Source organism: Equus przewalskii, chromosome 17 (assembly GCF_037783145.1).
Source record: "Equus przewalskii isolate Varuska chromosome 17, EquPr2, whole genome shotgun sequence".
Classification (NCBI taxonomy): Eukaryota; Metazoa; Chordata; class Mammalia; order Perissodactyla; family Equidae; genus Equus; species Equus przewalskii.
The window spans coordinates 65,826,102-65,850,580 of record NC_091847.1 but is presented as its reverse complement, the minus strand read 5'-3'; the positions used below and the strand labels follow the sequence as shown (position 1 = coordinate 65,850,580).

General features: G+C 36.5%; 3 protein-coding genes across 18 annotated transcripts in view; 2 read left to right on the top strand and 1 right to left on the bottom strand.

The window, feature by feature from the left end:
* Positions 1–17,116, top strand: part of ORMDL1 (ORMDL sphingolipid biosynthesis regulator 1) — a 37,301-nt gene extending 20,185 nt beyond the window's left edge. Inside the window, exons 4-12 of one of the 3 annotated variants that reach the window (XR_011528485.1) lie at positions 674–914; positions 5,063–5,450; positions 6,273–6,477; positions 6,554–6,702; positions 7,520–7,650; positions 7,770–7,841; positions 9,305–9,410; positions 13,986–14,062; positions 16,752–17,116. The gene's annotated coding sequence lies outside the window, so the exon portion shown is untranslated. Of the gene's footprint in view, positions 1–673; positions 915–5,062; positions 5,451–6,272; positions 6,478–6,553; positions 6,703–7,519; positions 7,651–7,769; positions 7,842–9,304; positions 9,411–12,042; positions 13,658–13,985; positions 14,063–16,751 lie in introns of those variants that run through there. The other 2 variants (XR_011528486.1, XR_011528484.1) reach the window with 2 other exon arrangements.
* Positions 8–17,116, top strand: OSGEPL1 (O-sialoglycoprotein endopeptidase like 1). 3 transcript variants are annotated; one of them, XM_008526167.2, is made up of 9 exons: positions 8–95; positions 674–914; positions 5,063–5,450; positions 6,273–6,477; positions 6,554–6,702; positions 7,520–7,650; positions 7,770–7,841; positions 9,305–9,410; positions 12,043–13,657. In XM_008526167.2, exons 2-8 carry the CDS (start codon positions 694–696, stop codon positions 9,381–9,383), a joined length of 1,245 nt encoding a protein of 414 aa, XP_008524389.2. In that variant the 5' UTR covers positions 8–95; positions 674–693; the 3' UTR covers positions 9,384–9,410; positions 12,043–13,657. The 3 variants fall into 3 exon arrangements, 2 of the variants coding, with proteins under 2 accessions (XP_008524389.2, XP_008524393.2); XR_545842.2 differs by lacking the exons at positions 8–95; positions 12,043–13,657 and adding exons at positions 13,986–14,062; positions 16,752–17,116 and having other exon boundaries at positions 694–914; XM_008526171.2 differs by lacking the exons at positions 8–95; positions 12,043–13,657 and adding an exon at positions 16,752–17,116 and having other exon boundaries at positions 694–914.
* ANKAR (ankyrin and armadillo repeat containing) overlaps positions 13,041–24,479 on the bottom strand; it is a 65,875-nt gene continuing 54,436 nt past the window's right edge. For 3 of the 12 annotated variants that reach the window (XM_008526172.2, XM_070580412.1, XM_070580411.1), the window contains 6 exons: positions 22,298–22,456; positions 21,468–21,585; positions 19,206–19,315; positions 17,249–17,445; positions 14,579–14,625; positions 13,041–13,309 (listed from right to left, as the gene is read on the bottom strand). In XM_008526172.2, the coding sequence (XP_008524394.1) occupies positions 13,062–13,309; positions 14,579–14,625; positions 17,249–17,445; positions 19,206–19,315; positions 21,468–21,585; positions 22,298–22,456 (879 nt within the window). In that variant the 3' untranslated portion in view covers positions 13,041–13,061. Of the gene's footprint in view, positions 13,310–14,578; positions 14,626–17,248; positions 17,446–19,205; positions 19,316–21,467; positions 21,586–22,297; positions 22,457–23,113; positions 23,451–23,832; positions 24,230–24,479 lie in introns of those variants that run through there. The other 9 variants (XM_070580413.1, XM_070580414.1, XM_070580415.1 and 6 more) reach the window with 8 other exon arrangements.

Below are 24,479 nucleotides of genomic sequence, written 5' to 3'. Positions count from 1 at the left end.
CGCCAGGCTCGGGCTTTCCGCGCCTGAGGAAGGGCGGTTGGTCGACTCTGCTAGGGAAAGGAGCCGAGCTCTAGCTACTGTCGTTCACGAGGAAGGTGGGTGAAATGGCTCACCTCTCTCCCCACTGAGGTTTTCGCTCGCCTGGAAAAGCGGTTCCAGTCCGAGCCCTTTGCCTTCTCAGAGCAGACAGAGACCAGCGATGGCCAAGTCCCCTGCATTGTCCTGGGAGCCTTCTTAGCCCGAAAGAGAAGTGCTTTGCACAGGCTGCCTTGCCTAGATTTAGTGACTGCAAATCTAATTTCTCGGGGTGTGCCTGTGTCGGCTGCACGCCCCGCAGCTGTCCTCTGCGAATAAGCCACTCGTCTCTAATCCCTGGATGCTCTCTGTCCCACTGGAACAATAAAAGTTCCAAATACCAAATACCAAAAAATTTTGTATTTTACTTCCTTGTTTCCCCTCTTAAAGAGCATTATATTCATGCATACTGTTATTTATATTAATAGGATGCTACAGCCTTTAAAAAAATTTTTGTTTTTACAAAACTTTCCTATAATTTTATAAAACTATATATTGAAAAATAAACCAAGTTTTCAGAATTTTGCTTAACTGAATGGATTAGTAGCTAATGTCAGTTCCAAATAATGGTAAGTTTGCTTCTTTAATTCTCTTCCAGGAATTATCTATAGCGTAAGTATGCTAATACTAAATAAGACAGCAAGAATGTTTTCTACACCATCAAAAAGGAAAATTTGTGAATTTTTAAGAAGTTTTCATTTTCATCCTGGAAAACGACTTTTTCATAAACTAGTTTTGGGAATTGAAACCAGTTGTGATGATACAGCAGCTGCTGTGGTGGATGAAACTGGAAATGTTTTGGGAGAAGCGATACATTCCCAAACTGAAGTTCATTTAAAGTAAGTAGACATTATCTTGGTAGTTTCCACTTTTTTTGAAAGAAGTGAAATGAAATAATTCTTTTGTATTTATCATATATAAAAGTTAAATTTTAGGAGCCAATTTCTTCCTTTGTGCAAAAGCTTCTAATAACTGCTATAGAAAACGTTAAACCACTCAACCTGGCTTATAAGCTCTCCATAATATGGTCCCAACCTTAGCTAATCCTGTTGCCAAAAAGAAGCTAAGCTCATTCCTGACTCCAGTATTTATCCGTGATTTCCCCTTAATAATGAGTTCTCGTCTTTTGTCAACTTGTATGTTTCATGGTCTCAACTGAAGTCCTAGCAAAGCATGACTCGACCTCTAGCCTGTTAATCACTGAAAAAAAGATCCTATTCACGTTGGCACTTAAATAAATAATAATATACTGTTGAATTAAAGCACAGAATGGTGCAAGGTTTATAAACTCAGATGTTTCCAGAGGACCACCAGGCAGGTTACATAAATAAGTGGGCTGGATATAAAGTGGAAAATATCTGGAAGAGGTCACTACCCAGCTCCTGCCAGCTGTTGTGATGCAGGAATGTAGGCCTTGTGTTATTTGATCATTAGAATTTTCAAAAGAAAATGGAAATCCAGAATGTTACTGTAATATCTCCAGGTTTTTACAATTAGTACTAATTCAAAATATATTAAAATACTGTGCAGATCAACTATGCCTTCAAGCCATCAATTTACAACATCTGAATAGTGAAAAAGTTGGTATTTTGAGATCACAGACCTGTATCTGAATCATGATTAGGCACTTGGTATTGGCTCTGACTAGGCAAGTTGCTTATCCTCTCTGATTCTACTTTCACATCTGTAAAATGGGAACGATAATACCTGCCTTATACGATTGTGGAGAGGAGAACAAAAATAATACAGAATACTAGAAATAGAAATAATATATGTGAAGAGGGGAATTAGGCCTCTAAGTGTTACATACCATGTGGAAGGGACTGTGGTAGGTATTAATAAGGCATAGTGAAGTACTAGAAAGCCCTTGCCTTCAAGAAGCTTAACCTAATCTCTGAGACATGGTACATAGACCTACAAGGAAAGTTAACAGTGCAAGGCAGCGTAAAGTGAGCATCAACAAGTGGTGCCAACAATAAATATTATTACCATGCCTCAGTTCCACAGTCCTTTCAGTATTTCTGAGTGTAATGGACATTTGAACATATAAATGCTAACTTCACAGAAAGGCCTACCCTGACCACTTTATCTAAATTAGGTACTCCCACCCTGTTTATTCTATATCACCATACTCTGCATGTTTTCTTCATAATCCTTTTCATAATTTATACATTTGTTTACTTATATATAATCTTTCTCCAATAGACTGTAGGTTCCATGGTGACAGGGACTGTGTCTATATCACTACACTATGCCTAGCACCCAGCACAGCATCTGACACGTGGCCTTGAAAGATAGTTCAGCTTTAATGAATGGAGATGGAAAGGATACTGTAGCTTGAGTGAGCATCATCAGAAAGGCAGAGAGGTGAGAAAGTCCTGGACAGACATTCAGTTTAGCTGACACAAAGGTCACTTGAGAGGAATGCACAGGTGAATAGCCTGTGTGGTGCCATCCACGCAGCTCATCTTAGCATTTATTGAATACCTACAATTGCCAGGCAACATTTGAGGCACTGCACATTCAAATATGACTAAGATATATGATGTTTGCCTCTGAGCAGCTTAGTATATAATGTGGTTTAGAGTATAGATTTACATTCTGGTTCAGCCTCTTACTAGCTTTGAGACCTTGCACAATTTTCTGTGCCTCAATTTCCTTATCTGTGAAATGGAAATAAAAATGGCAACTAGCTCATAATATTGTTGTGAAGATTAAATGTGAATTCTTTTAAAGCATTTAGTTTGGTTATGGACCAATTGCAAGGGCTCAGTGAAAGCTACCTATTATTGGTAATAATAGTACTTCTATCACTACTATAAATAAATGAAGAAAGACAGGTAAACAGGTCATTGTAAGACAGCATGGAAAGTGCAATAATAGACAACTGCTTGGGAGGGGACTCCTTTCTTCCAAGTCAGAAACCTGAAGGGTAATCTTGATATCCCCCTCACCCCTCTATCCAAATCAGTCCTCCAGTCATAGTAAATCTACCTCCCAAATATTTCTTGAAACTTTCCTCTCCCTGTCCATTGATGTAGTTCAAGCCCTCGTTGTTTCTTGCCTGGACTCTTGGCTCCAGGCTTGAGGCTAAATGGTTTCCCTGCCTCTTTTTTTTGTTTGTTTTTAAAGATTGGCACCTGAGCTAACAACTGTTGCCAATCTTCTTCTTCTATTTTTCTTCTTCTCCCCAAAGCCCCCCAGTACATAGTTGTATATTCTAGTTGTGAGTGCCTCTGGTTGTGCTGTGTGGGACGCCGCCTCAGCATGGCGTGATGAATGATGTCATGTCTGCGCCCAGGATCCAAACTGGCGAAATCCCGGGCCGCTGAAGCAGAGCGCTCAAACCCAACCACTCGGCCATGGGGCCGGCCCCTCCCTGTCTCTGTATTAGCTTTGTTCCCTAATCACGTAGTCTCTGTACTGTATACAAAGTAAGACAGGAATATATGCTCATTAATTCTTTGAGAAGAAAGCCATGATCTTATTCATCATTTTTGTCTCTGGTGCTTAGCATAATCCTTGGCAGATAACGTATATAGAAGAGGCACAGAAAGGAAGGGGGGAGGTAGGCAAGTGGGAGAAGGAAGAAATAAGTGGGAGGGAAAGGATTTGGATTTAACATCTCCCAAATTCCAAGAAAGTACAGGCTTTTGAGTTGGAGAGTGATGGGGTCAGCACCGTGTTTTATTTTCTGGCAACACAATATAGAATGGACTCCACAGATCAGAGAATGTATCTAGGGAAGTACAGTTAGAAGGCTTTGAATAGATTGAGATAATGAGAGCTTTTTGAACTTGGTGGGAATGGTGATACACATAATTAAATGTGGAAAGTGAAAGAAAGAAAGGAGATAAAGATGAACCTTGAAACCCAAGTGATTAGGAAGCTGTTGATGCCATTAGCAGAACTGAAGAATCTAAGAGGAAAATAGCTTTGAAGAATTAAGGAAAATGGTATTACAAGGTGGATGTGTTGAAATAAGCTTATTTCTTTTAATATCTCCCTCATTGCCTGACACAGTACATATTTTAACTATTAAATAAATACTCATTGAATGCTCCTACCAAGGATTTTCATTTCTGTGTGTAGAACTAGCAGATCTTGCAACATCAAATATTTGAAGATTTTTTTTTTTTAGATTAGAGGTGCATCTTGCAGACCCTATATTTTATTGCTCTGCTTCTCTGTAAATCAGTCACACTGTGGCAAATTTGCAACTTTGCCTCCTAATTGTTGATATTTGGAGTAGTGACCTACTGCTTGTCCTACACGGACCAGAAATCAAAATTACCAACTCTGAGCCCTGGATTCCCAAACTTTATTTCAGGATTGCAGGCTGTCTGCTGTCCTTCCATGACCTCAAGTGCAGCGTGTTTAAAAATAAACTCATCTTCTTCACAAAACTGTCTTCATGTTTCTGTTAGTATTTTTTTCTTCCAGTCACTCCAGCTCAGTATCTGAATCATCTTTGATGTCTTGGTCCCCCTTCTCCTTATATCCGCTTAGTTATAGTTTTCAAGGCTCTCTGTCCCTTTCTTCCCATTCCCATGATCACCCAGTTTAAGATGTAATCACCTTACACAAATATTTTTGCAATAACCTCTTAAAAATCTCCCTGTCTGCAGAGAGATTAGTTTTCCTAAAGTCCAGTTTTATCTCTTCCTTTCCTTGTTTAACACTTCTTCCCTAGAATGCTTCTCAAGATTATTTTGGTGATTTCATTCATCAGCAAACAAATCCATAGGACTTTGTCGTGCACAATTTTTAAAAGTTAGAGACATTACCCTTATTCTCTGCATATTGAGTTCTTATAGTGTGCTGCATTATAAGGCATACATATTTGAAAATACTTGACTTACTAACATTTTTAGCTATATAATGATTAATTTGAAAACATGCCTTCAGCCGTAATGTATAATTTTTCTTCCTCTATTTTTACAATCTTAAAATTATAAAAAGCTGGGTTTTTTTTTATTTCTTTCAGAACAGGTGGGATTATTCCTCCGGTAGCTCAACAGCTTCACAGAGAAAATATTCAACGAATAGTGCAAGAAGCTCTCTCTGCCAGTAAAGTCTCTCCAAGTGAACTCTCAGCAGTTGCTACTACCATAAAACCAGGACTTGCTCTAAGCTTGGGAGTGGGCTTATCATTTAGCTTACAACTGGTAAACCAGTTAAAAAAGCCCTTCATTCCCATTCATCATATGGAGGCTCATGCACTTACTATTAGGTTGACAAATAAAGTAGAATTTCCTTTTTTAGTTCTTTTAATTTCTGGAGGTCATTGTCTATTGGCATTAGTTAGAGGAGTTTCAGATTTTCTGCTTCTTGGAAAGTCTTTGGACATAGCACCAGGTGACATGCTTGACAAGGTAATTATTTAAGAATTAATTTCTCCATTCTTTTTTGTTAAAGTATCTGTTTCAATTAAATAGTAATATGTGTACTACTATCGTTCATCTAAATATTTCTGAATAATATCATATTAGACTGAAAAAAATTTTTGCAGTAAGAAAAAAAAGAAAAATAGTAGTACATAGCTTTAAAAAGATTCCTTCTTACCCATTCCAAGTAAGATGGTAAGAGGTTTACATCAGTACATAAAGGCTCAAATAGTTTGCAGATGCAGTTATATTTTTAATCAAAAGAAAGTGCTTTGTAAAGTGTAAAGTACTGTAAAAATGTGAAATAAGAGGATATAGAAAGGTAACATAAGGACATTAAAGATGCCCAAATTCTATGATTAAATGTCACAATTGCTGATACCACTGACAAGCAGATTTCTTTTTCTTTTGTTTTAGAATCCTACAGAGCCTACTGCCATATACAAAAACAAAACAAAACAAAAAAAACCTGCTGCCAATAGCTGAAAGGATTAGAAGAAATAGGACAGGTTCTTACTTTTGAAGTTCATCATTAAGCAATCATTGTCAACTTCAAACCTAGTTTCCATCCCCAATAGATAAGCAAAAGTAGAAAGGGAGGCTGTGATTGGCCACTATTGACCAGGTTATCAGAACGAGCAAGATTGTCTATCATTACTGACCACCAGCTATAGTCCATATTTGTAAAAGTATAGCATATCTTATTCACCTAGGTTGTTTTGGTTTTTTTAGTAAAATTCATTTCCTTTGCATCTTGGCTTCAAAATTTGCGATTTTATGACTCATTACAAAAATTTTTGTTTTTGATAGGTAGCAAGAAGACTTTCTTTAATAAAACATCCAGAGTGCTCCACCATGAGTGGTGGGAAGGCTATAGAACATTTGGCCAAACAAGGAAATAAATTGCATTTTGATTTCAAACCTCCTATGCAACGTGCTAAAAATTGTGATTTTTCTTTTTCTGGACTTCAACATGTTATTGATAGGATAATAATGCAAAAGGAAAAAGAGGAAGGTATATTTTTAATTAGTAAAGTTGGACAAATAAGTAATCCTGGTTTGTGCCTAAAAATACTTGTTCATTTCTGCAGGTATTGAGAAGGGGCAAATCCTGTCTTCAGCTGCAGACATTGCTGCTGCAGTACAGCACACAACAGCATGCCACATTGCAAAAAGAACACATCGTGCCATTCTGTTTTGCAAGCAGAGAGACTTGTTATGCCAAAGTAATGCAGTACTGGTAAGTTTTGTCATCTCACCTTAGGATAGTAGTAACACTTTACAGTATGTTACTTTTCTTTTAAGAGCTTGATTGACCCTGTACATAGGATGAAAGTGTCTTTAGTTGCCATATGCCAGCCCTGACAGTATGAAATTATGCAGAATAAAGACTAATAGCCATTTCTTGTAAATGTATGGCAACTTAATCGGACATCTGTACAGCCTGTGTGGCAAAAAAGTCCAAGACTGCATCTTCTCATTGACTTTAAAAGAAAGTTTATAATAAGAAATGAAATGCAGTAATGACATCATTATTTTTAGAAAAATAGGCTAGTTTCCTTCAAAATTATGTTCCTTTGGTGAAATCCCCTTAACTGTGCTTAAAAGCCTTGATAAACTTCTTGTTTAACTGTATCTTAAACTTCATCCTTTTGATAACTATAAAGTGAGAAAATATTTAAATGGGAGGTTCACAAAAGGGAATATTACATGAATATCAAACGTAATAGTTTTTTAAGAATTATGTAAAATAAAAAATGCTTATAATTAAAAACAGCAGGGTCTGAAATATTGTACGATGATTGTAAATTGCAAAAAGATTAAAAGAAAATGTTCAAAAATAATAGTAGTGATTGTATACTGATATTGAAATTGTTGGTGATTTTTTTTCTTCTCCAGATTTTTATTATACAGATATATTACTTGCTCATTACCCATCCATCAAAATGTGATATTTTCTGATTGTATAATGCTGATATTTTCCCCAGGTTTAGCTAACAGCTTGGTTCATATTGGTATGTGATATTTGCTAATTTTGGTCTTCTCAATTCCTTCAGGTTGTATCTGGAGGTGTTGCAAGTAACTTATATATTCGAAAAGCTCTGGAAATTGTAACAAATGCAACACAATGCACTTTGTTGTGTCCTCCTCCCAAACTGTGTACTGACAATGGCATTATGATTGCATGGTAAGCCACAGGATGTATGTGCATCACTCATAAGAATGGAAATATTAGTTGCCATTTCATCATGCTAAATCTTCCTTTAAATTTTGTGCTATTTTTTTATTTTAATGATTCTTATTTAGGAATGGTATTGAAAGACTACGTGCTGGCTTGGGCATTTTACATGACACAGAAGGCATCCGCTATGAACCAAAGTACGTGGTACCATAATCTTTATGCAAGTTGCATTATAAAAGTCAGAACCTAGATTTTGTTTTTATATAAGAAGTTTTCATTGATATTCTGGTGGTACTGAAGAAAGGTTACATTAGTTTCTTTCATGAACCTAGGAGATAGATACCTTATAAGAAATATTTCTACTACAGTATCAAATTATAAAAATTTTGACAAATCATACTTTGGAAACAGGCAGTGGGTAAGGGTGATGAATTCCCTCATTTGGGACCAGAATGGAAACTATATTCATGGCCTAGACTTTTGCAGTATCAGGACCATTTCAGGACCAGCTGGTATGAAGGGAAACTTAAGGAAAATGTGCAAAGAGCATTCAGATGTGAGAGTGGATTGTGAGTATGTTCCTCCACAGGCAGCTGAGAAATGGCCAAAAGATAAGCTGTTTTCTGCAAACTTTATTTCCTCTCCCAAATCAAAGTTCCAAGGAATAGCACAGTTTTTCAATTTGTTACCAAGTTCTGATCTAAGTTAATTCTGGAATTGTAAAAATAGTAAAGGATGATTGTTTTATAATCTAACATAATTCTACTTTCAACATTGTTTCATCTGATGTTTTAAAACTTTTCAGCAATTTTAGTCCATAGCTATAGCTACATGAACCACAGACTATTAAGACTGATCATAAATGAACAGAGTTTAGTTAGTAGTGGCAGAAGGAATCCCCTATGTTAATGGCCTATCCTCAGGTAAAATATATTGTCTGATCCAGTGGTACCTTCTTGTGGCAGCGTTAAGGCTGAAAATGATGGCTGTTTCAGGTTAGCGTCCAATTGAATTCTTATATTGGGCAACATTGTAAAAAAACAGAAATCTGAGGCCAAAGTATTTACTGAGAAAGAACAAAGAAAAAGGGTAGGATCCAAGACGTCTCCTTCGAATAATGACAAAGGAAGGTAGAAAAGGAGCAAGCTAGTTTTTGAAACCTCAGAGAAGAATCAATAGAAACCTGGGGAATTTCTAAAGTAGGAATGGACGCAGGTTTGACTTTAGCTGTATGGTAAACTGCTTTTATCCTTTTAGCTTTGTAGAGAATTATAAGACATTTTTCATTATTTTTTAATTTATTTACAGTATTTGAGAGCAATAGAACTATTTCTTTCAAAAACATCTCAATCCCCAAACTCATCAAGTTCTGTATTTTAAATATGTATAGCTTTTTACATGTCAATTATACCTCAAGATGGTTAAAAAAAAATCTCCAAATTTAGATTTCTTATTAATGGAACTGGTCTTCCTTCACTCATTATTCTGGTTTGAGGTCCCACTGTATTTGTAGGTATTCAAGAACCATCACCACATATGATTAATTATACATTAGATACATATACTGTTTATCAGAATTCTAAGCAAATAGTCCGCAGAACTAGAGACAGATCAGGAAGCAAATATTTGAAATAATGTGATTTGTCTGATTATGATGCAGATGTCCTCTTGGAGTAGATATATCAAAAGAAGTTGGAGAAGCTGCCATCAAAGTACCACGACTAAACATGAAGATTTGATTTTTGCTTTTCATAAAATCCCTAAAGGTAGTATTTCAATGATAAGTTTTGATTTTTTGTATATCAAATTGTAGAAGATATATATAATATTAATTGTTTAACAAAACTTTCTTTTAATACTCCTTTTCTCATGTTTGATATTTAACTTGCTTTTCTGAGAGACTGTGATAATATGTTATAGTCTTATAAGAGAGTATAGATTTTTTTATTATCAAAAACCAAAGTAAAACATCTTGTGGGGATAAGAATGTACTGATATTGCCAAGTAGAAAGAAAAACCTTGGAAGAAATACAGTAATTCTGCTGAATCCTGGCCCCATATGTTACAGGCCTAGATCTTTGTCCTCGTTCCCATCTCAAGATAGTAGAAGCTATTTTTTGGCTCCTGCTGAAACATTAGTCTCACTTTTCTAATGAGAGAGCAATTTTAGAAAGACAGCCAGATCAAAGTCATGTCAAATCAGAGAAGTCTAAATCAAGACAAAAGGTGACTTTTTCTAACAGAATGTATATTATTAATTATAAAAATATGTTATTAGGTATCTTCCTTGAAGCAAATGGCATGTCTATACATTTCTTAAAATCTAGCTAAGATTTTATACCTCAACGTGGTTAAAAAAAAAAATCTAAGGAGGCAGCCCGGTGGCATAGTGGTTAAGTTTGCCCACTCTGCTTCAGCGGCCTGGGGTTTGCCAGTTTGGATCCCAGGCACGGACCTTATGCACTGCTTATCAAGCCATGCTGTGGCAGGCGTCCCAGATAGAAAATAGAGGAAGATAGGCACAGATGTTAGCTCAGGGCCAATCTTCCTCAGCAAAAAGTGGAGGATTGGTGGCAGATGTTAGCTCAGGGCTAATCTTCCTCAAAATAAGTAAATAAATAACATGAAAAAATCTATCTAAGATTTTAAGAAATGTGACAGGCAAATAATCCCTCAAGTGTGTATTGCACTTTTCAGTTGACCACATATATTCACGTGCATTATTTTAGAAATTGTATTTACTCAATGAAAATAAATGAAAAGGATTTTTTAAAATAATTTCCTTTGTTTCAAATTTCCTACAAATTTGAAACCTAGTTCTGCAGATATCATGACAGTTTATCACTTTTTTTCTGCCTAGATTAAAGTAACTGAATGTACTGTCCTTTGAATATGAGGCCAATGCTATTGACTATTTAATGTCCTTTGAGAGATTTTACCAGTAGAGATTTATATTATGTCATCCATACTGGACCAACTTGTTAACTTTTTGATTAGTGACTTGCTTTATTGAGAACCTAGGGGTAAGGATTAAAATACAGACTGAAAAGATTTCTTATTTTAATTCTACCTTAAGGTGACCTCCCTTTTGGGAAATTCTATAAGTAATTCTTTTTTTTAGAATTATGATCATAGAGTATTGCTTTATGATCATCCATTTTATCCTGAAAATAGAAAATATAATTTATATGAGGGAACATATAGAAACAGCCAATATTTATAAAGCTTTGCTTTCTTTGATGTTGAAGTATAGGTGTAATAGAATTGGCTTGTAAATATCATTTATAAGAAACTGTGAATTCACGTTTTACATTTGGATTTATGTTCTGTATCATGTGAATCTGAGTTCACAGAGAAGTGTAATTATTTCTTGTGGCTATTACAATCAGAGTGCATATAAACTATGTAAGAAAACTGACCAAAATGTCTTCTCACTATCACAAATATTATAAAATAAGGATATCTATAATCTAAGTTCTTAAAATTTCAAAGTATCAAAATTGTTCCAGATGCTACAAGCACACATTTCAAAATTGAGTTCATGATATAAATAAGGGAACCTACAGATAAAGGAAATGAGCAAATTCTGTAAGCATTCCATATCTTAGGCCTTTCAGTACTTAGCCATGAGGAAGGAAGGAAGGGAAAGAAGAGAGAGAGAAAGATGGGAAGGAAGATGAAGGAAGAACATTGAACTCTATATTGGCAAGCATATGTGCCAAAGTTAGCTTATGGTACATGTAAAAGGCAGGCCATTTGCTGAAACCCTCTGTATCTTGAGGCCTTTCTCATCTTATATATAATTTTTAAAAATAAAAATAAAATGCAGGGTAATAAAAATCTTTACTAGAGGTGTATACTTTAGGAGAAATACTGTAAGTTTTATGCGTGGTAGGATGGTCTAGCTAAGCCAAGATACTCAGGAAATGTCTATGTTATTGAATACAAAGAAACCCTGATCCTCAACCCTGAAAATACTCATAAAATAGTCTTTAGCCATTTCAAACTTTGCTGTGTAAAGGCCTTTTTTTGTGTCTACAGAGGTTATTTTCATTGATATGAATTCTTATCCGTAATGGTGCTGGATAAATGACAGTTTCTTATCATTTGAATTATTTATCCCTTTCTAGTATAAAATATGCCATTTCCCCCTGCAATTCGTATATTTTAGTCCGTCAACCAGAAGGCTGTGACACAAAGCAATTAAGCTAATTTAGAATTGAATTGGAAGATTAAAGAGGTCTCTTATTGCACAGTGGTTAAGAGCACAGGCTTTGGACTCTGGCGCATAGAAAGCCCTAAGAACATGTAGCTACTATCATCACTGTCATTATTGTTGTGTTAAAGCATGTTGGGGAAAATAAGTGCTAATTAATATATATGTTCAATGCATCCCAGGTAGACTGTATGGAGACAGTTGAGCAAAGTGGACAGAGAAAAGGAGGGGCTTTAAAGGACACAGTGAAGCCCAACTTGCTTTTGTATCAAATCTATCTGCTGCTGTAAAATAGAAGAAGCAGACATACATCAAAACTTGGACCTACAGGAAACACTACTCTTGGGCAACGACATCCTGTGATTCTAAGCTACAAAGAGTATCACCCTTTCTGGCTACAAACCAAAGATACTCTCTAAGTTTGGAGAATGGTCAACACTGGTGGTCACATTTTTTAGCCATACTTTTGTACTTGATGAGCAATGATTTCACTTTTTCTTTTTAAAGTTTGGCCCTGAGCTAACATCTGTTGCCAATCTTTTTTTTTCTTCTTCTCTCCAAAGCCTGCCAGTACATAGTTGCATATTCTGGTTGTAGGTCATTCTAGTTCTGCTGTGTGGGACGCTGCCCCAGTATGGCTTGATGAGCGGTGCTGTGTCCACGCCCAGGATCCAAACCAGAAAAACCCTGGGCCACTGAAGTGGAGCATGTGGACTTAACCACCCAGCCAAGAGGCTGGCCCTTACATTTTTTTTTGAAATACCATGTTTTAAAAGTATACATTTCAGGTTTTAGAAGCCTCATGCATTTGTAGTATTTATTATTAAATATCTCAAGGTATTATAGTGAGTGTTAACATGTGGCCTACTTTGAATCAGGCCTCTTTAGCTCAACATACTAATTTAAAAATGTTTCTAACACTTGATAAATATACTAATTATGCTGCTCATGTCAGTTGCTATGTTTTAATAGTTTTTAGTGCAGGCATTCTATTACAGAAAATTCTATTTATTTTTTTAAACCACAATTCTGACCTGATGTTAAATTTCAGTAGTCAGGTTAAGGAAAATCTGTGAAGTATCAATATCAAGAACTTACATTCAAAAAGATTATTCAGTTATGCTATGAATATTTTATCACAATTAAAAATAAAAATTTTAAAAAGATTGCTCAGGAATCCTTTCATTCTAAAATGCTTTTATTAGCCTTCTGCAGGCTCAGGATTAGCTTTCTGTACGTGTTTCCCAAGTTGACTCAAAAACACTATTCTTGGTCTTGATACTTTTATGACATCCGATAAAATTGCAGATGAAAAGGAAAAAATATTATGAGAAACAGTCGTCTTTTCTACTGTTTTGAAGAGCCCCATGAAGTTAGTTACAGGAGGTATTAAAGTCAAAGAATCCCTTGGTTGAATTTTAGGCTTTAATTTTCTTCGGTGTTCTTTTCCTAGAAATTAGAGAACCACAATTAAATCTCTCTTAAGCCTAAGAGCTCTAATTATAGTCTCATTGCTTTCAGTTCTGTATAGTTCTATTTTCTTCTCATCACCAAAACATACTAAGAGAACAGATCAGTAGCTTCCACACTTTTAGATGTCATAGAGCAAAAGCTTGTCAGGGCCAATATATGGTTGCCAGCTTTTTATTATGCCATGTTGGCACTAATAAAAGAACAGATGCCAGCTGTTTTAAACATTTTGTAAAAGAAGGGATAGTTTAACACCATGGGAAAGTGTCAAAGGCATTATCTCAAAATGACAGACGTTATATTGAATAAAATTAACTTTATCAGAAACTTGCTACATTGTCCTTGTTTTTTCTTATGCTACCACAAACCTGTGAAAACTTCATCAGACCATTACTGGTACACAGATTGTTGTTTAGAAACCAGTATTAAAGTGAAGAAAGATTGGGACTGACTATTCTTTTGTGTAAGTTACTCTTATACTAAAGAAGCTATACCAAAAAAACCCCAGACGTTCTTCTACCCATGTATTCAGAAATCTAGCCTCCCCCATATACTCCCTGAATAACTGAAGTTCTTTACTCTCCCTTTATCTCTCTCCCTATTCTCTACCTTTCCTTTTGTGCCTGAATGGTTCTATCCTTGCTTTTGTCTATAGGACAGTATACCAAGTAAGACTGATCTTGGTCCTACACTAAGCGCACATGAACAAGCACTAAGCATATATGTGAAACAGTAAGTAACTGATCTCCTCTATTGCATGTCTAATAGGGATTGATGAGTAACATGTAAGATCTGACTCTGATCTTGCAGGCCTAGGCGACTGAGCCATCGTCTGTCTACTGTGTGCAAACGGTACAGAGCATCCATGGAAGAAAACGTGGTCTCTGCCCTGAGAACTTAGGGGTAGACGAGTTATACATGAAACAGAAGAATAGCAAGATCAGAATTTAAGTCATATTTACATGTTTCAATAATGACTTATTTCTATGCATGGCTTGTGAGAAAAAACAAAGAAGGGATTTCTGTCAAGTGATGTTAGTACGGAAGACCTTAAAAGAACTGATTAACATGGGCTTGTAAATGAGAAGATATTTTAGGTATACAGAATTACAAAAGCAAAAGTTCACAGTTAAACTTTTCTTTTTTGGTATCCTGGACATTTTGGATTTTTAGAAATGGAACACAGAATTATAAAGTTTCAGGGCTAGAAGGTATCTCAGAGCTCACGGATAAAGAAAAATCAATTACCTTTTTTAAAGACAGGAATTATGCATGGCCCTCCATTTTTCTCCAGACTAAAAGGAAAACATTTTTATTACAAAAACTAGAAATATATGAGACTTAGTACACCCAGGTACCATGTTCAATGCCTAAGGCTAATTTATACATGTTACCTGTACTAACTATGCATGTTACTTGTATGTATTTTATAGTCACTCATTTACTCATTAATCACTCAGAACATTTGGAACATTAAATCTGCTTGAAGTGATCAGGGAAAGCTTCAGGGAAGAAGAGACACTTCAGCTGGGTTTTGAAGAAAATAGTTCTTCAAATGGATGTGGGGGGAGGGTATTCCATACAGAGGAAATAGGATATGAAAAGTGACAGTACTGTAAAACAGCATAGCATGTTCAGAGGGCACTAAGTAGTCTGGTGTTGGAATTAAAGGCATCTGGAGGCATGATGGGTGATAAGGTTGGAGAATAAAGATCAAGTCATTTTATGTATTAAGAATACGAGAGTGGTCCCGCCCAGTGGCGCAGTGGTTGAGTGGAGTTCATGCACTTCATTTTGGCAGCCTGGGTTTCACTGGTTGGGATCCCAGGTTCGGTCCTACACACGGCTCTTCAAGCCATGCTGTGGTGGCATCCCACATACAAAGTGGAGGAAGATTGGGTCAGATGTTAGTTCAGCCACAACCTTCCTCAAGCAAAAAGAGGAAGATTGGCAACAGATGTTAGCTCAGGGCCAATCTTCCTCACCAAAAAAAAAGAACAAGAAAATTTAAAACCTTATTTTCAAGGCAATGGAATACTAATGAACTATTTCAAGGCAAAGAATAGCAAGATGTACCTAAGTGAATATTGTGTGTGTGTATGTATGTGTGTCTTCAAAAGAAGTATTATTTTAATCAACATCCTATACATGTAATGTATAAATAAATTATTACAAAATTTCCCTGGTAATAAAATATAAGTCTTGATTGAAGTTAATATATTAAAGGTGGTTATCACAAATGTATTCCTGGTTAACTTAAAGAGGAACATTTGCTGCTGACAACTTTAATGAGGCTCCGGCTTCAATCTGTTCATATGCCAACTTCATGGCTATGGAGCATCATGGATATAGGGTAAACTAGCCTAGTGTTAGGCTCGGATTACTTTTATTTTATGCAGGATCAGTTAACACCCATAAAATTATGTCTGTCTGCATACTTCAAAACTTACACATCCACGGACCCTTCTAATCTGCCCTTCTTGGGGCTGGATGGGGCCATGGGGATAGAGAAGTGGTATACAGTCCCCCCAAAAATGCTATTATGATCCCAGCCACAGTCAATCTACTTTCTGTTTCCAGTAGTGATATCAAGAAATATTTTGTGGAAGGATATGGTTATCTATCCCAAAATTTCCAAACTTATCGTAATAATCTTTCCTGTAGTTTCATTTAAACCAAACTCCTTCATAGGATTATTATGAAAATTAAAAGGAATAGTCCGTATAATGCTCTAAGGAAAGTGCATAGCACTCTTAATTATGGGAGTGATTGTTATTTGCTTACCAGTTCCACTTCACCTGGTACCCATTCTTACAAGTTTACTAACCACTGGTCACTGCTTATAATCCTGAAAGTTGGGTGTTCACAACTCCAGGGGAGTCATTCACCTCATAGTCATCGTAGATTTGTATAGTTACTACAACCATTTTCCAGTACATGTCAGTAAAGAGTCTTGAGGAAGGGGCACCTTTTTCTAATTCCCCAAAATTTGCCACATGGACTAGCTGTGGGAGTGACTGTGTAAAATAATACTTCCATTATTTATCCTAAATTAATTTTTTGAACCAGTAAATATTATTTTTTAACATTGTCAATTACAGCAATTATAATGTAGATTTCCCAGGCTTATTATATCAAATTAGGTAATCAGTTTGGGGTTTTCAGTTTTTCAAAGAATTAAAATTAAAGTGACTCTGAAGATGTACTCAGTTTTCTCTGTACTTAAAATTGATTTATAGAACTATGATATACTGTTGTATCCTGTTCTCTTGTCGTAGAGTTAATAATTTATCTTGAGTAGCTCTGTTTCCTATATATTAATAGCACTATTTACTGCAAAGACTTGTAATTCAGCTACATCTATGGAAGAAGAGAAAGTATGCCCATTGTAATAAGATTCTCATCTTCTCTCTTTTTTCAGAAATTTAAGTTCATGATGAAACTACAACACTGAATAAATGCCTGGCAACGTTTCCCATTACTCCAACCACCGGGTCTGATTTAGCCGTTTCCCCCTTGGGAGTTTGGCCTAGCTTTGGATCAAGTCCGAAAGTCCTATTTGATGCCAGAGTTATGGTGTTCCTGGTTAGCTCAGAACTCTCAAATGTACCCCAGTCTACCCCAAAATGGCTCCCTGGGTCAGACTTGGAGGCAACCAGTTTCCCAAAAACTTTCCTGAAATGTGAATAATCCCGGCCGGACAGGATCCCCAAGATCTGGTTGTATTCTTGTCTGCACTCACAATTCTGTTGCTAAGTTGGAATTAAAACAGGCTTTGGCAATGAACATTTAGAATGAAGTTTATCCTTTGGTATAGAAGGCGTATATTCATATCATATCAATGATGTTCCTTAAACTTCCTTAAAAGCTCCTCTATCAATAATTTCACTACTGCAACTTCAAATATAAGCACAATACCTTAAGGAAGGAAGTCCCACTCTTTGTTGCATTTGAAATTCCTTTAAAAATGCTGGGTTAATACTTGCATCTCTGCTGATATTATTTGTTATACGAAGGAACTGATTAGGTTTATTCCTGCATTCCTTTAATAGGATGCGGAAAGCATTTGCATTGTAAGTTAAGTAGCCAAGAGCACAGGAGCAAGCTGTGCGAACCTAAATGAAAAAGAAACAGTTCCTCCTTAACCACGAGATTTGTTCGTAAAATGTCTAGCCCAGTGCTCTCATTAGATATTTCGCAGGAAAGTCTCTGTAGCTATGGACAGCAGATAGGTATGTCAACCGATGGCAATCCACAGGTGGAAACCTGACTATATTTTTATAGAGGGCTGTCAACTGCTATCCATTCCTAGTAGTTGTTCTCAGTCTCAACTGCATTTTAGAATCACCAGGAGTTTAAAAAAGAAAAGAAACGAAGAGAAAGTCCACCAAATGAATCAGACTCTTGGGGGTAGAATGTGGGCGTCTGTATCGATTTTAAAGTGTCACAGGTGATTCTAATGTTCAGCCGGGGTGAGAACCATTGAGCTTGAACTATGACAGTGAGTCTCAGTCTTGATTGTGCATTGAAATCACCTGAAAAGCTATGAAAATTACTCACGCTTGGGTTCCACCCCTAGAAACTCTATTTTGGGGTGCAGCCCGGACATCGGGATTTTTCCAAACGGCTCAGGTGATTGTAATAGGAAACCAAGTAAGAAACTATAGGAGAAAAGTAAGTTAAGAATATATGACTCATGAGGCTGGTCTGGTGGCATAGTGGTTAAGTTCATGCATTCCACTTCAGCGGCAGGGTTTGCAGGCCTGGATCCTGGGCATGGACCTACACACTGCTCATCAAGCCATGCTGTGGCAGTGTCCCACATACAAAACAGAGGAAGATTGGCACAGATGTTAGCCCAGCAACAATCTTCCTCAAGCAAAAAGAGGAAGATTGGGAATAGATGTTTGCTCAGGGCCAGTCTTCCTCACCAACAAAAAGGCCACTCAGACCCAGCAAAGAACTCAATTTCCCACTTGCAAAAACAAAGAAACATGGACAGGTATCAGGCCACAGGACTCCAACAAAAGTAGTTTTTTCCTTCTTTGAAGGAAATACCCTCTGCTTGTGACCCTGAAGTAATTAGGTTGTTCATATGATTCATTAAAGTATACTCCTGGGCAGTTCTTGGGAAAATCTGTTAGTAGTGGCCTAAGAAATGTCATAGAATGAACATAAACCAGACCCATGCGGAGTACCGGAAGGTTGACATTTTGGTCTTTACGTTGGCATCTGATTACTGTATATGCCCATATATCTTCCATGCTTGAACAATGGTTCTCACTGTATGGTCCCTGGACCAGCAGATTTAGATTCTGGGAACTTGTTAGAAATGCAAGCATTTTGGACCTACACCAGATGTATTAGATCAGGAACTCTGGGAATGGAGCCCAGCAATCACCTCCAGGTGATTCCGATGTCCCCTAGAGAAACCCTGCCTTAGACCTTAGGGAAAAGCAGAGGGGAGCACTCAGGCAAACCACTACCATGGCAGCCTGGCCTTCACACAACTGTCCAAGGGATTCCACTTTCATTCATTACAAAGAACTAGAGAAATGACTTAGTGAGATTACAAAAACTAACCAGCTTTTGTGAGATATTTTATAAATATTTTAACTAGAAATTTCTGTATCATCGATGTAATTATTTGTAGATTGAATCTTCAATATTCAAGTTAAAACAAATGTGCACATTTTTGTGGGTACCAAAATTATGGATGGCAGATGTAGTACAAGAAAAATCATCTAATTTTGAGTTAGTAACATGAGCTATTACATAACACAGTCAACCTCTGGAGAAATTAGCCCACAGAAGTGAGAGAGAGGCAAATTTATATTTTTAGAACATTCAATTTTAGAATCACTTTTGTTTTTACCTCTTCTTTTTCTGAGTACAAATGATAGCAGAGCCGTTGGATTGTCCCTAATGTGGTAAATGCTTCTGGAATACCAGCTCTAGAATGAGCCAGGCTAGCTATTAAATTCCCTAGAAATTAAACAAGAAAAAATGCTTGTGTTATTTAATGGATATAAACTGACATACTGTGCTTTTGTTCATTTGCACATAGTATTAAAAAGGTTTGAGTCACAAGACATCTCTGTTAATGAAGAAGTGCTGAGAAAAAGCATGTATATGTTAAATGTAGAATAAACTTGCCCCAAAATTATGGTTTGGTTTTCTGTCACAAACAGTAAAAGTTAAATAGGTTTATTTAAGAGTGGGGAATTTTGAAAATCACAGGTTTTCTTCCCCATGGCTTCAGAATATATTTTGTTTTGAGGTTTTAGAGTTTTATGACTATGAACATAATGACTGAACTACCCTTAGAAAATTTAATATGTCGTTTTTGCAGTTCAGATGGCTTTGAGTTATGAAGAGGTTAATGGTATTTTTAAATCAAGCAATGTATTGCTTTTTGAAGTTTAAAATTATTGAAATTCTTGCTGTAAAAAGAAGTTTTGGGGGGTTGAAAGTAATAAAGTGATCCAGTAATTAAGTAAATGTGCAGCTGCCGACTTAAAACTATTTCATTCGTACTGATTTTCTTTTAGAGCTCTCATGTGATATTCTTTCACAATATTCTTGCTGTGTTGGAATAAATATAACACAAATTTTAATGTATTTTTACATTTGTGAGTGGATACTTTACTGAGGTATTAACTGGGTTTTTCTTCTTGTATTTTTTTCCAGCCTCCATTATAAGCCAAGAAGCCCTGTGTATTGATTGCCTCAGGTTGGGGAGGGCTGGGTTGGAGGACCTGGAGCAAAAATTGTCTAAAGATATCCTTTCTTTCAGGCTTATATTTTCAAAAGCCTGAATTTATAGAAGGCATTATGCTAGGAGGAGGGGAGAGAGGTGTCTTTAAAGATGGGGAGTAAGAAATGGGGAACAAATGGAGGAGGGCAGAGAATCTGACTAGGAAGGAGATAGCAGGAACAGGTGCTTTGAGTGGGAATGGCTAAGTGGCGCACATAGGAAAACTGGACACTTGGCAACATAAATCCCTGTCTCTGCAAAACTTCCGTGGTTTGGAGCCTCTTCAGGGAACCACGTCAGCTTGGACATTAAGCACATCATTTGTTTTACATCATACCTGAGGCCTGAATATCCTGCTTTGCTTGAGGTGCCCAGACATGCATATGACTCTGATGGTGGAGTGCCAAGAAAGTCTAGTAATTTTTGAGATTCAATTCCTACCAGCCTGGGGAAATGAATCTTTGGAAACTAGTATAATATGGCATTTCTTGCACACAAGAGTTTGTGGAATAAAATTTTAACCCACTATAATTGTTTTTCGGAGTCATAGAATTACTATGACATTGAATTAAGAATGTTATTTAGATAAAAGTATAGGTAATAACTACTTTTAAATGTCTTTTTCCCAACTAGTTTCATCAGAAAGTTTGTGTTTGCTTGAATTTTCCTTCAATGCCATTTGCTTCAATTCTTTCCATTTCACTCCTTCAATTTCCTTTGTTGCCTTCAGTGATCCATTTCAGTTAAAAAACAAATACCTTATTTATTTGTTTTTTGGTAGTAGTCATTCCACGTGGTTGTCGTTTTGATACTGTTTTCTGTTGCGCTGAGAGTGATATATCAAGTTAGTTAACTTATTGATCATCTGGAAAGTCAGGTCTGGAGTAGACATAGTTACATAATTAGCATTAAGTGTGTCAAGAACTCTATTGGGCCATTTTGCTTTGTTATATTGCATAGCAATGCAGAGAACTCTGACATGTTAGCAAAATGTGCACAATTGGTCAAAAGGAAACAAGACAGAGCTATATCAGTATAAATCTGCCACTATTATAAATCAGTGTGTAAATTATTTTGTTGGTAGCTCATAGTTGAACTCTTATTTTGTATTCTGGAAAAAATGATAAGCATTTGAAAAAGTAATTAGGAAATCAAAAAGGCCATGTTCTGGGTTAACTCTGCTCCTATTTGGGGTGCAGAGTAGACTCCCATTATTCCATGTAGACTTACTGTGGAGTTCCACGTGGGCTTACGTGAGTTCATTCTTCAAACCGTGTGACAGAGCATCAGGCTTATTATTTTGTCATTGCTCATATTACAAAAAACATTTTTTTGAAAATAGTTTTATGTGGATACAATTAGCTTCTACTTATTTCCTACCTGTCAAGGCAGTGGTAGCAGAATGAGCTGAATACAGACTGTCAACTAAAATAGTAACACCTCTTGCAGACAAAGTAATGTGGTCCACATCTATAATGACTTTAGCCAATACGATAATCTAAAAACAAAAAAGCATAGAATCATTGAACATTTTCTACGCAGCTTCTCTTATTAAGCTTTTATGTTTTTGGGGGTACTTCTAAGGAAGCTAGGAGGGGTAATTGGTTATGATTCAATAGAAGAGAAGCCGGTGGGAGGGGAGGAGCTAGAGTACTTGTGCCTGTCTGATCATTGCAGTAACTATAATAGGCCATATTCTTCTTTTTACAGTGTTTGCAACTTTTGCATCCTTGACGTGTGGGTTCATAGAAAATACTTCTCCTAAAGGTCATAGGCTAGAAACAGAAGAGAAAGAATATGACTAAGAAGAACCCGGATACATATAGTTGTCGCAGGTTGAAGAATCAGTGTGATCAGTTAAAGATTTGCAGTTAGAAAACTTGCTTGGAAGCTACCATGTTTTTCTACCTATTTCCTTGTAGAGGTGGAGGAGGAAAATACTACGGTCTGCCTATCAAACTGTCCGGGTTGTAATAAGCATCGGATGAGGTATAAGGCAAAAGCTCCTTGTAACTTGTAAAATTCTATATAAATGAAGAAATTCGCATAGATAATAGAGTTTTTATGAGGTTGAGGGGGTTGGTGTAAAAACTACTGTGAATTCTACAAACCAGTAAACATTTTTCCAGATCTAAAAATTTTTCTAATTTTTAAGTTTTCACTAAAAAGAGATAGTTATTGATTTGAAGTTTTAACCTCTAGTTTTATACCTGAAATGCTGCCATCACCTTCTCAGTTTCAATTGTTGATTCAAGAAAAGGTTCAAAAATTGATATGGTCATTATTCCACTTTCCAGTATTAAGTATTGTTGAAAGCGATTATTGAAGGCAAAAAGGGTTAATGCATAGCCTGCTCTTAAACAAATATCCTAGAAATAGGAGAAACATGCATTATCTTTAACTTATTTCCTTTTTATGTTGCTCAAGTTAATAGGTTTTGAATTCTTGCCCATTAAAATATATTGCATTCCTATATCTGGAAGTAAAAGATGACACTATCAGTAAAAACAGATAATAAACTTACCCCAGAACGTTACTGAACAGAGAAAATAGATAATTAGTTGTGATATCAGGAAGAAGAAAAGAGGAAAAAATTTAATTTTCAAAGGGAATGTTAGATTACTGATTATGTGGATAAATACCTAAACAGTAACAGGAAACTCCATAATTTCATTGACCCTCAACTTTTTTGTTTCAACATATTTTTATTTCCATTTCAACATTTCAAAGTAGAGTTGATAAATCAAAACTTCCCTTGTATAGCATGCTATCTATATGTTGTATTTTATGCATTGTGGGATGATCTCTATCATCTTTTAATATAAGATCACTTGTAAAATTCTATTATATTCTAACAGGGAATAAAAGAAAAATGATTTACTTTTAAAAATCACATTTTAACACTCTGGGACTGGGTAAATAGAGCAAAACCAAATTCTCCCTTAGAGTCAGCCCACTTGCCAAAGATGAACACGTATGGTAGGTCTTCCAGAAAGATCCAAAAGATAGAATTATATCACTAAATCTTATTTTCACTATTTTATTTGAACAGTATAGTACAGCGAGAGAGAGAACTACTAATCTTAGTGAGTTTTCTTCTGCCACTACTAATCATTATATAAAAATGCTATACGGGGGCCGGCCCGGTGGCACAGCAGCTAAGTTCGCGCGTTCCGCTTCGGCGGCGGGGGGTCCACCAGTTCGGATCCCGGGTGTGGACATGGCACCGCTCATCAAGCCATGCTGTGGCAGGCGTCCCACATATAAAGTAGAGGAAGATGGGCACGGATGTTAGCTCAGGGCCAGTCTTCCTCAGCAAAAAGAGGAGGATTGGCAGCAGATGTTAGCTCAGGGCTGATCTTCCTTAAAAAAAGAAAAAAATGCTATATGTACATAGAGAAATATTTACAGATAAAATTATATGATGCCTGAGATTTGCTTCAAAAATAATATAAGGAGAGTGAGAGGGTATTTAGATGAAATAAGGCTGGCCATGAGTTGATAATTGCTGAAGCTGGGTCATGGGAATATTTAAGTTCATTATGCTACTCTCTCATTCTATATATGTTTGAAATTTTCTGTAATAAAATTAAGTACGCACAAAGTAGTCACCTGGCCATAAGCGAGAAGAAAGGTATTAGGTACAGTCAAAGGAAAAGGGGCCAGAGAGTGAAGCCGGTGGTAAGAGGCTGGGAGGAAAAGGAGAATGAGTGAGTGTGGAATGAGCAGTAGAAGAAAAGGGAGAAGAAGGCATGTACCTGAGGACTAGGGTAGTGAGAGTAAAATGTGAAAGGAAGAGGAGAGAGGGAAGAAAGGTGGCTCAGAGAGTCAGTCAGACATGAATTCAGTGTCCTCACCCTATTATTCCCCATGTAATTACCTCAGCACTTCTCCATCTTTTTGTGTACCACAGTAGAGTAAAATTCTTTATTGGTAGACACTACTTTAACCAAGTACCCAAAGTTAGCATTGCCAGTTACGAGACATAACATCATGTACCCTTTGAAATGATGCACTGGGAGGGTGAGTAAAGAAGACCACATCACTTCTCTGGTAGTCTTGCCAAAATCCATGACCTCAATGTAGTCACGAGAAGACATCAGATAATTCGAACTGAGGGACATTCTGTAAAATAACTTGGCCTGGACTCATCAAAAATGTCAAAATCATGAAAAGACTTGAAATCATGAAAGACAAAGGACTGAGTTTCACAGACTGAAGGAGACTAAAGAGACATGACAACTAGATGCAATGTGGGATTCTGGATTGGATTCTGGAACAGAAAAAGGACATTGGGGAGAAAATTGGCAAAATTTAAATAAGGTCTGCAGATTAGTTAATGGTGTTGTATCCATTTTAATTTCCTCGTTGACATCCAGAAAAGCTGGACAA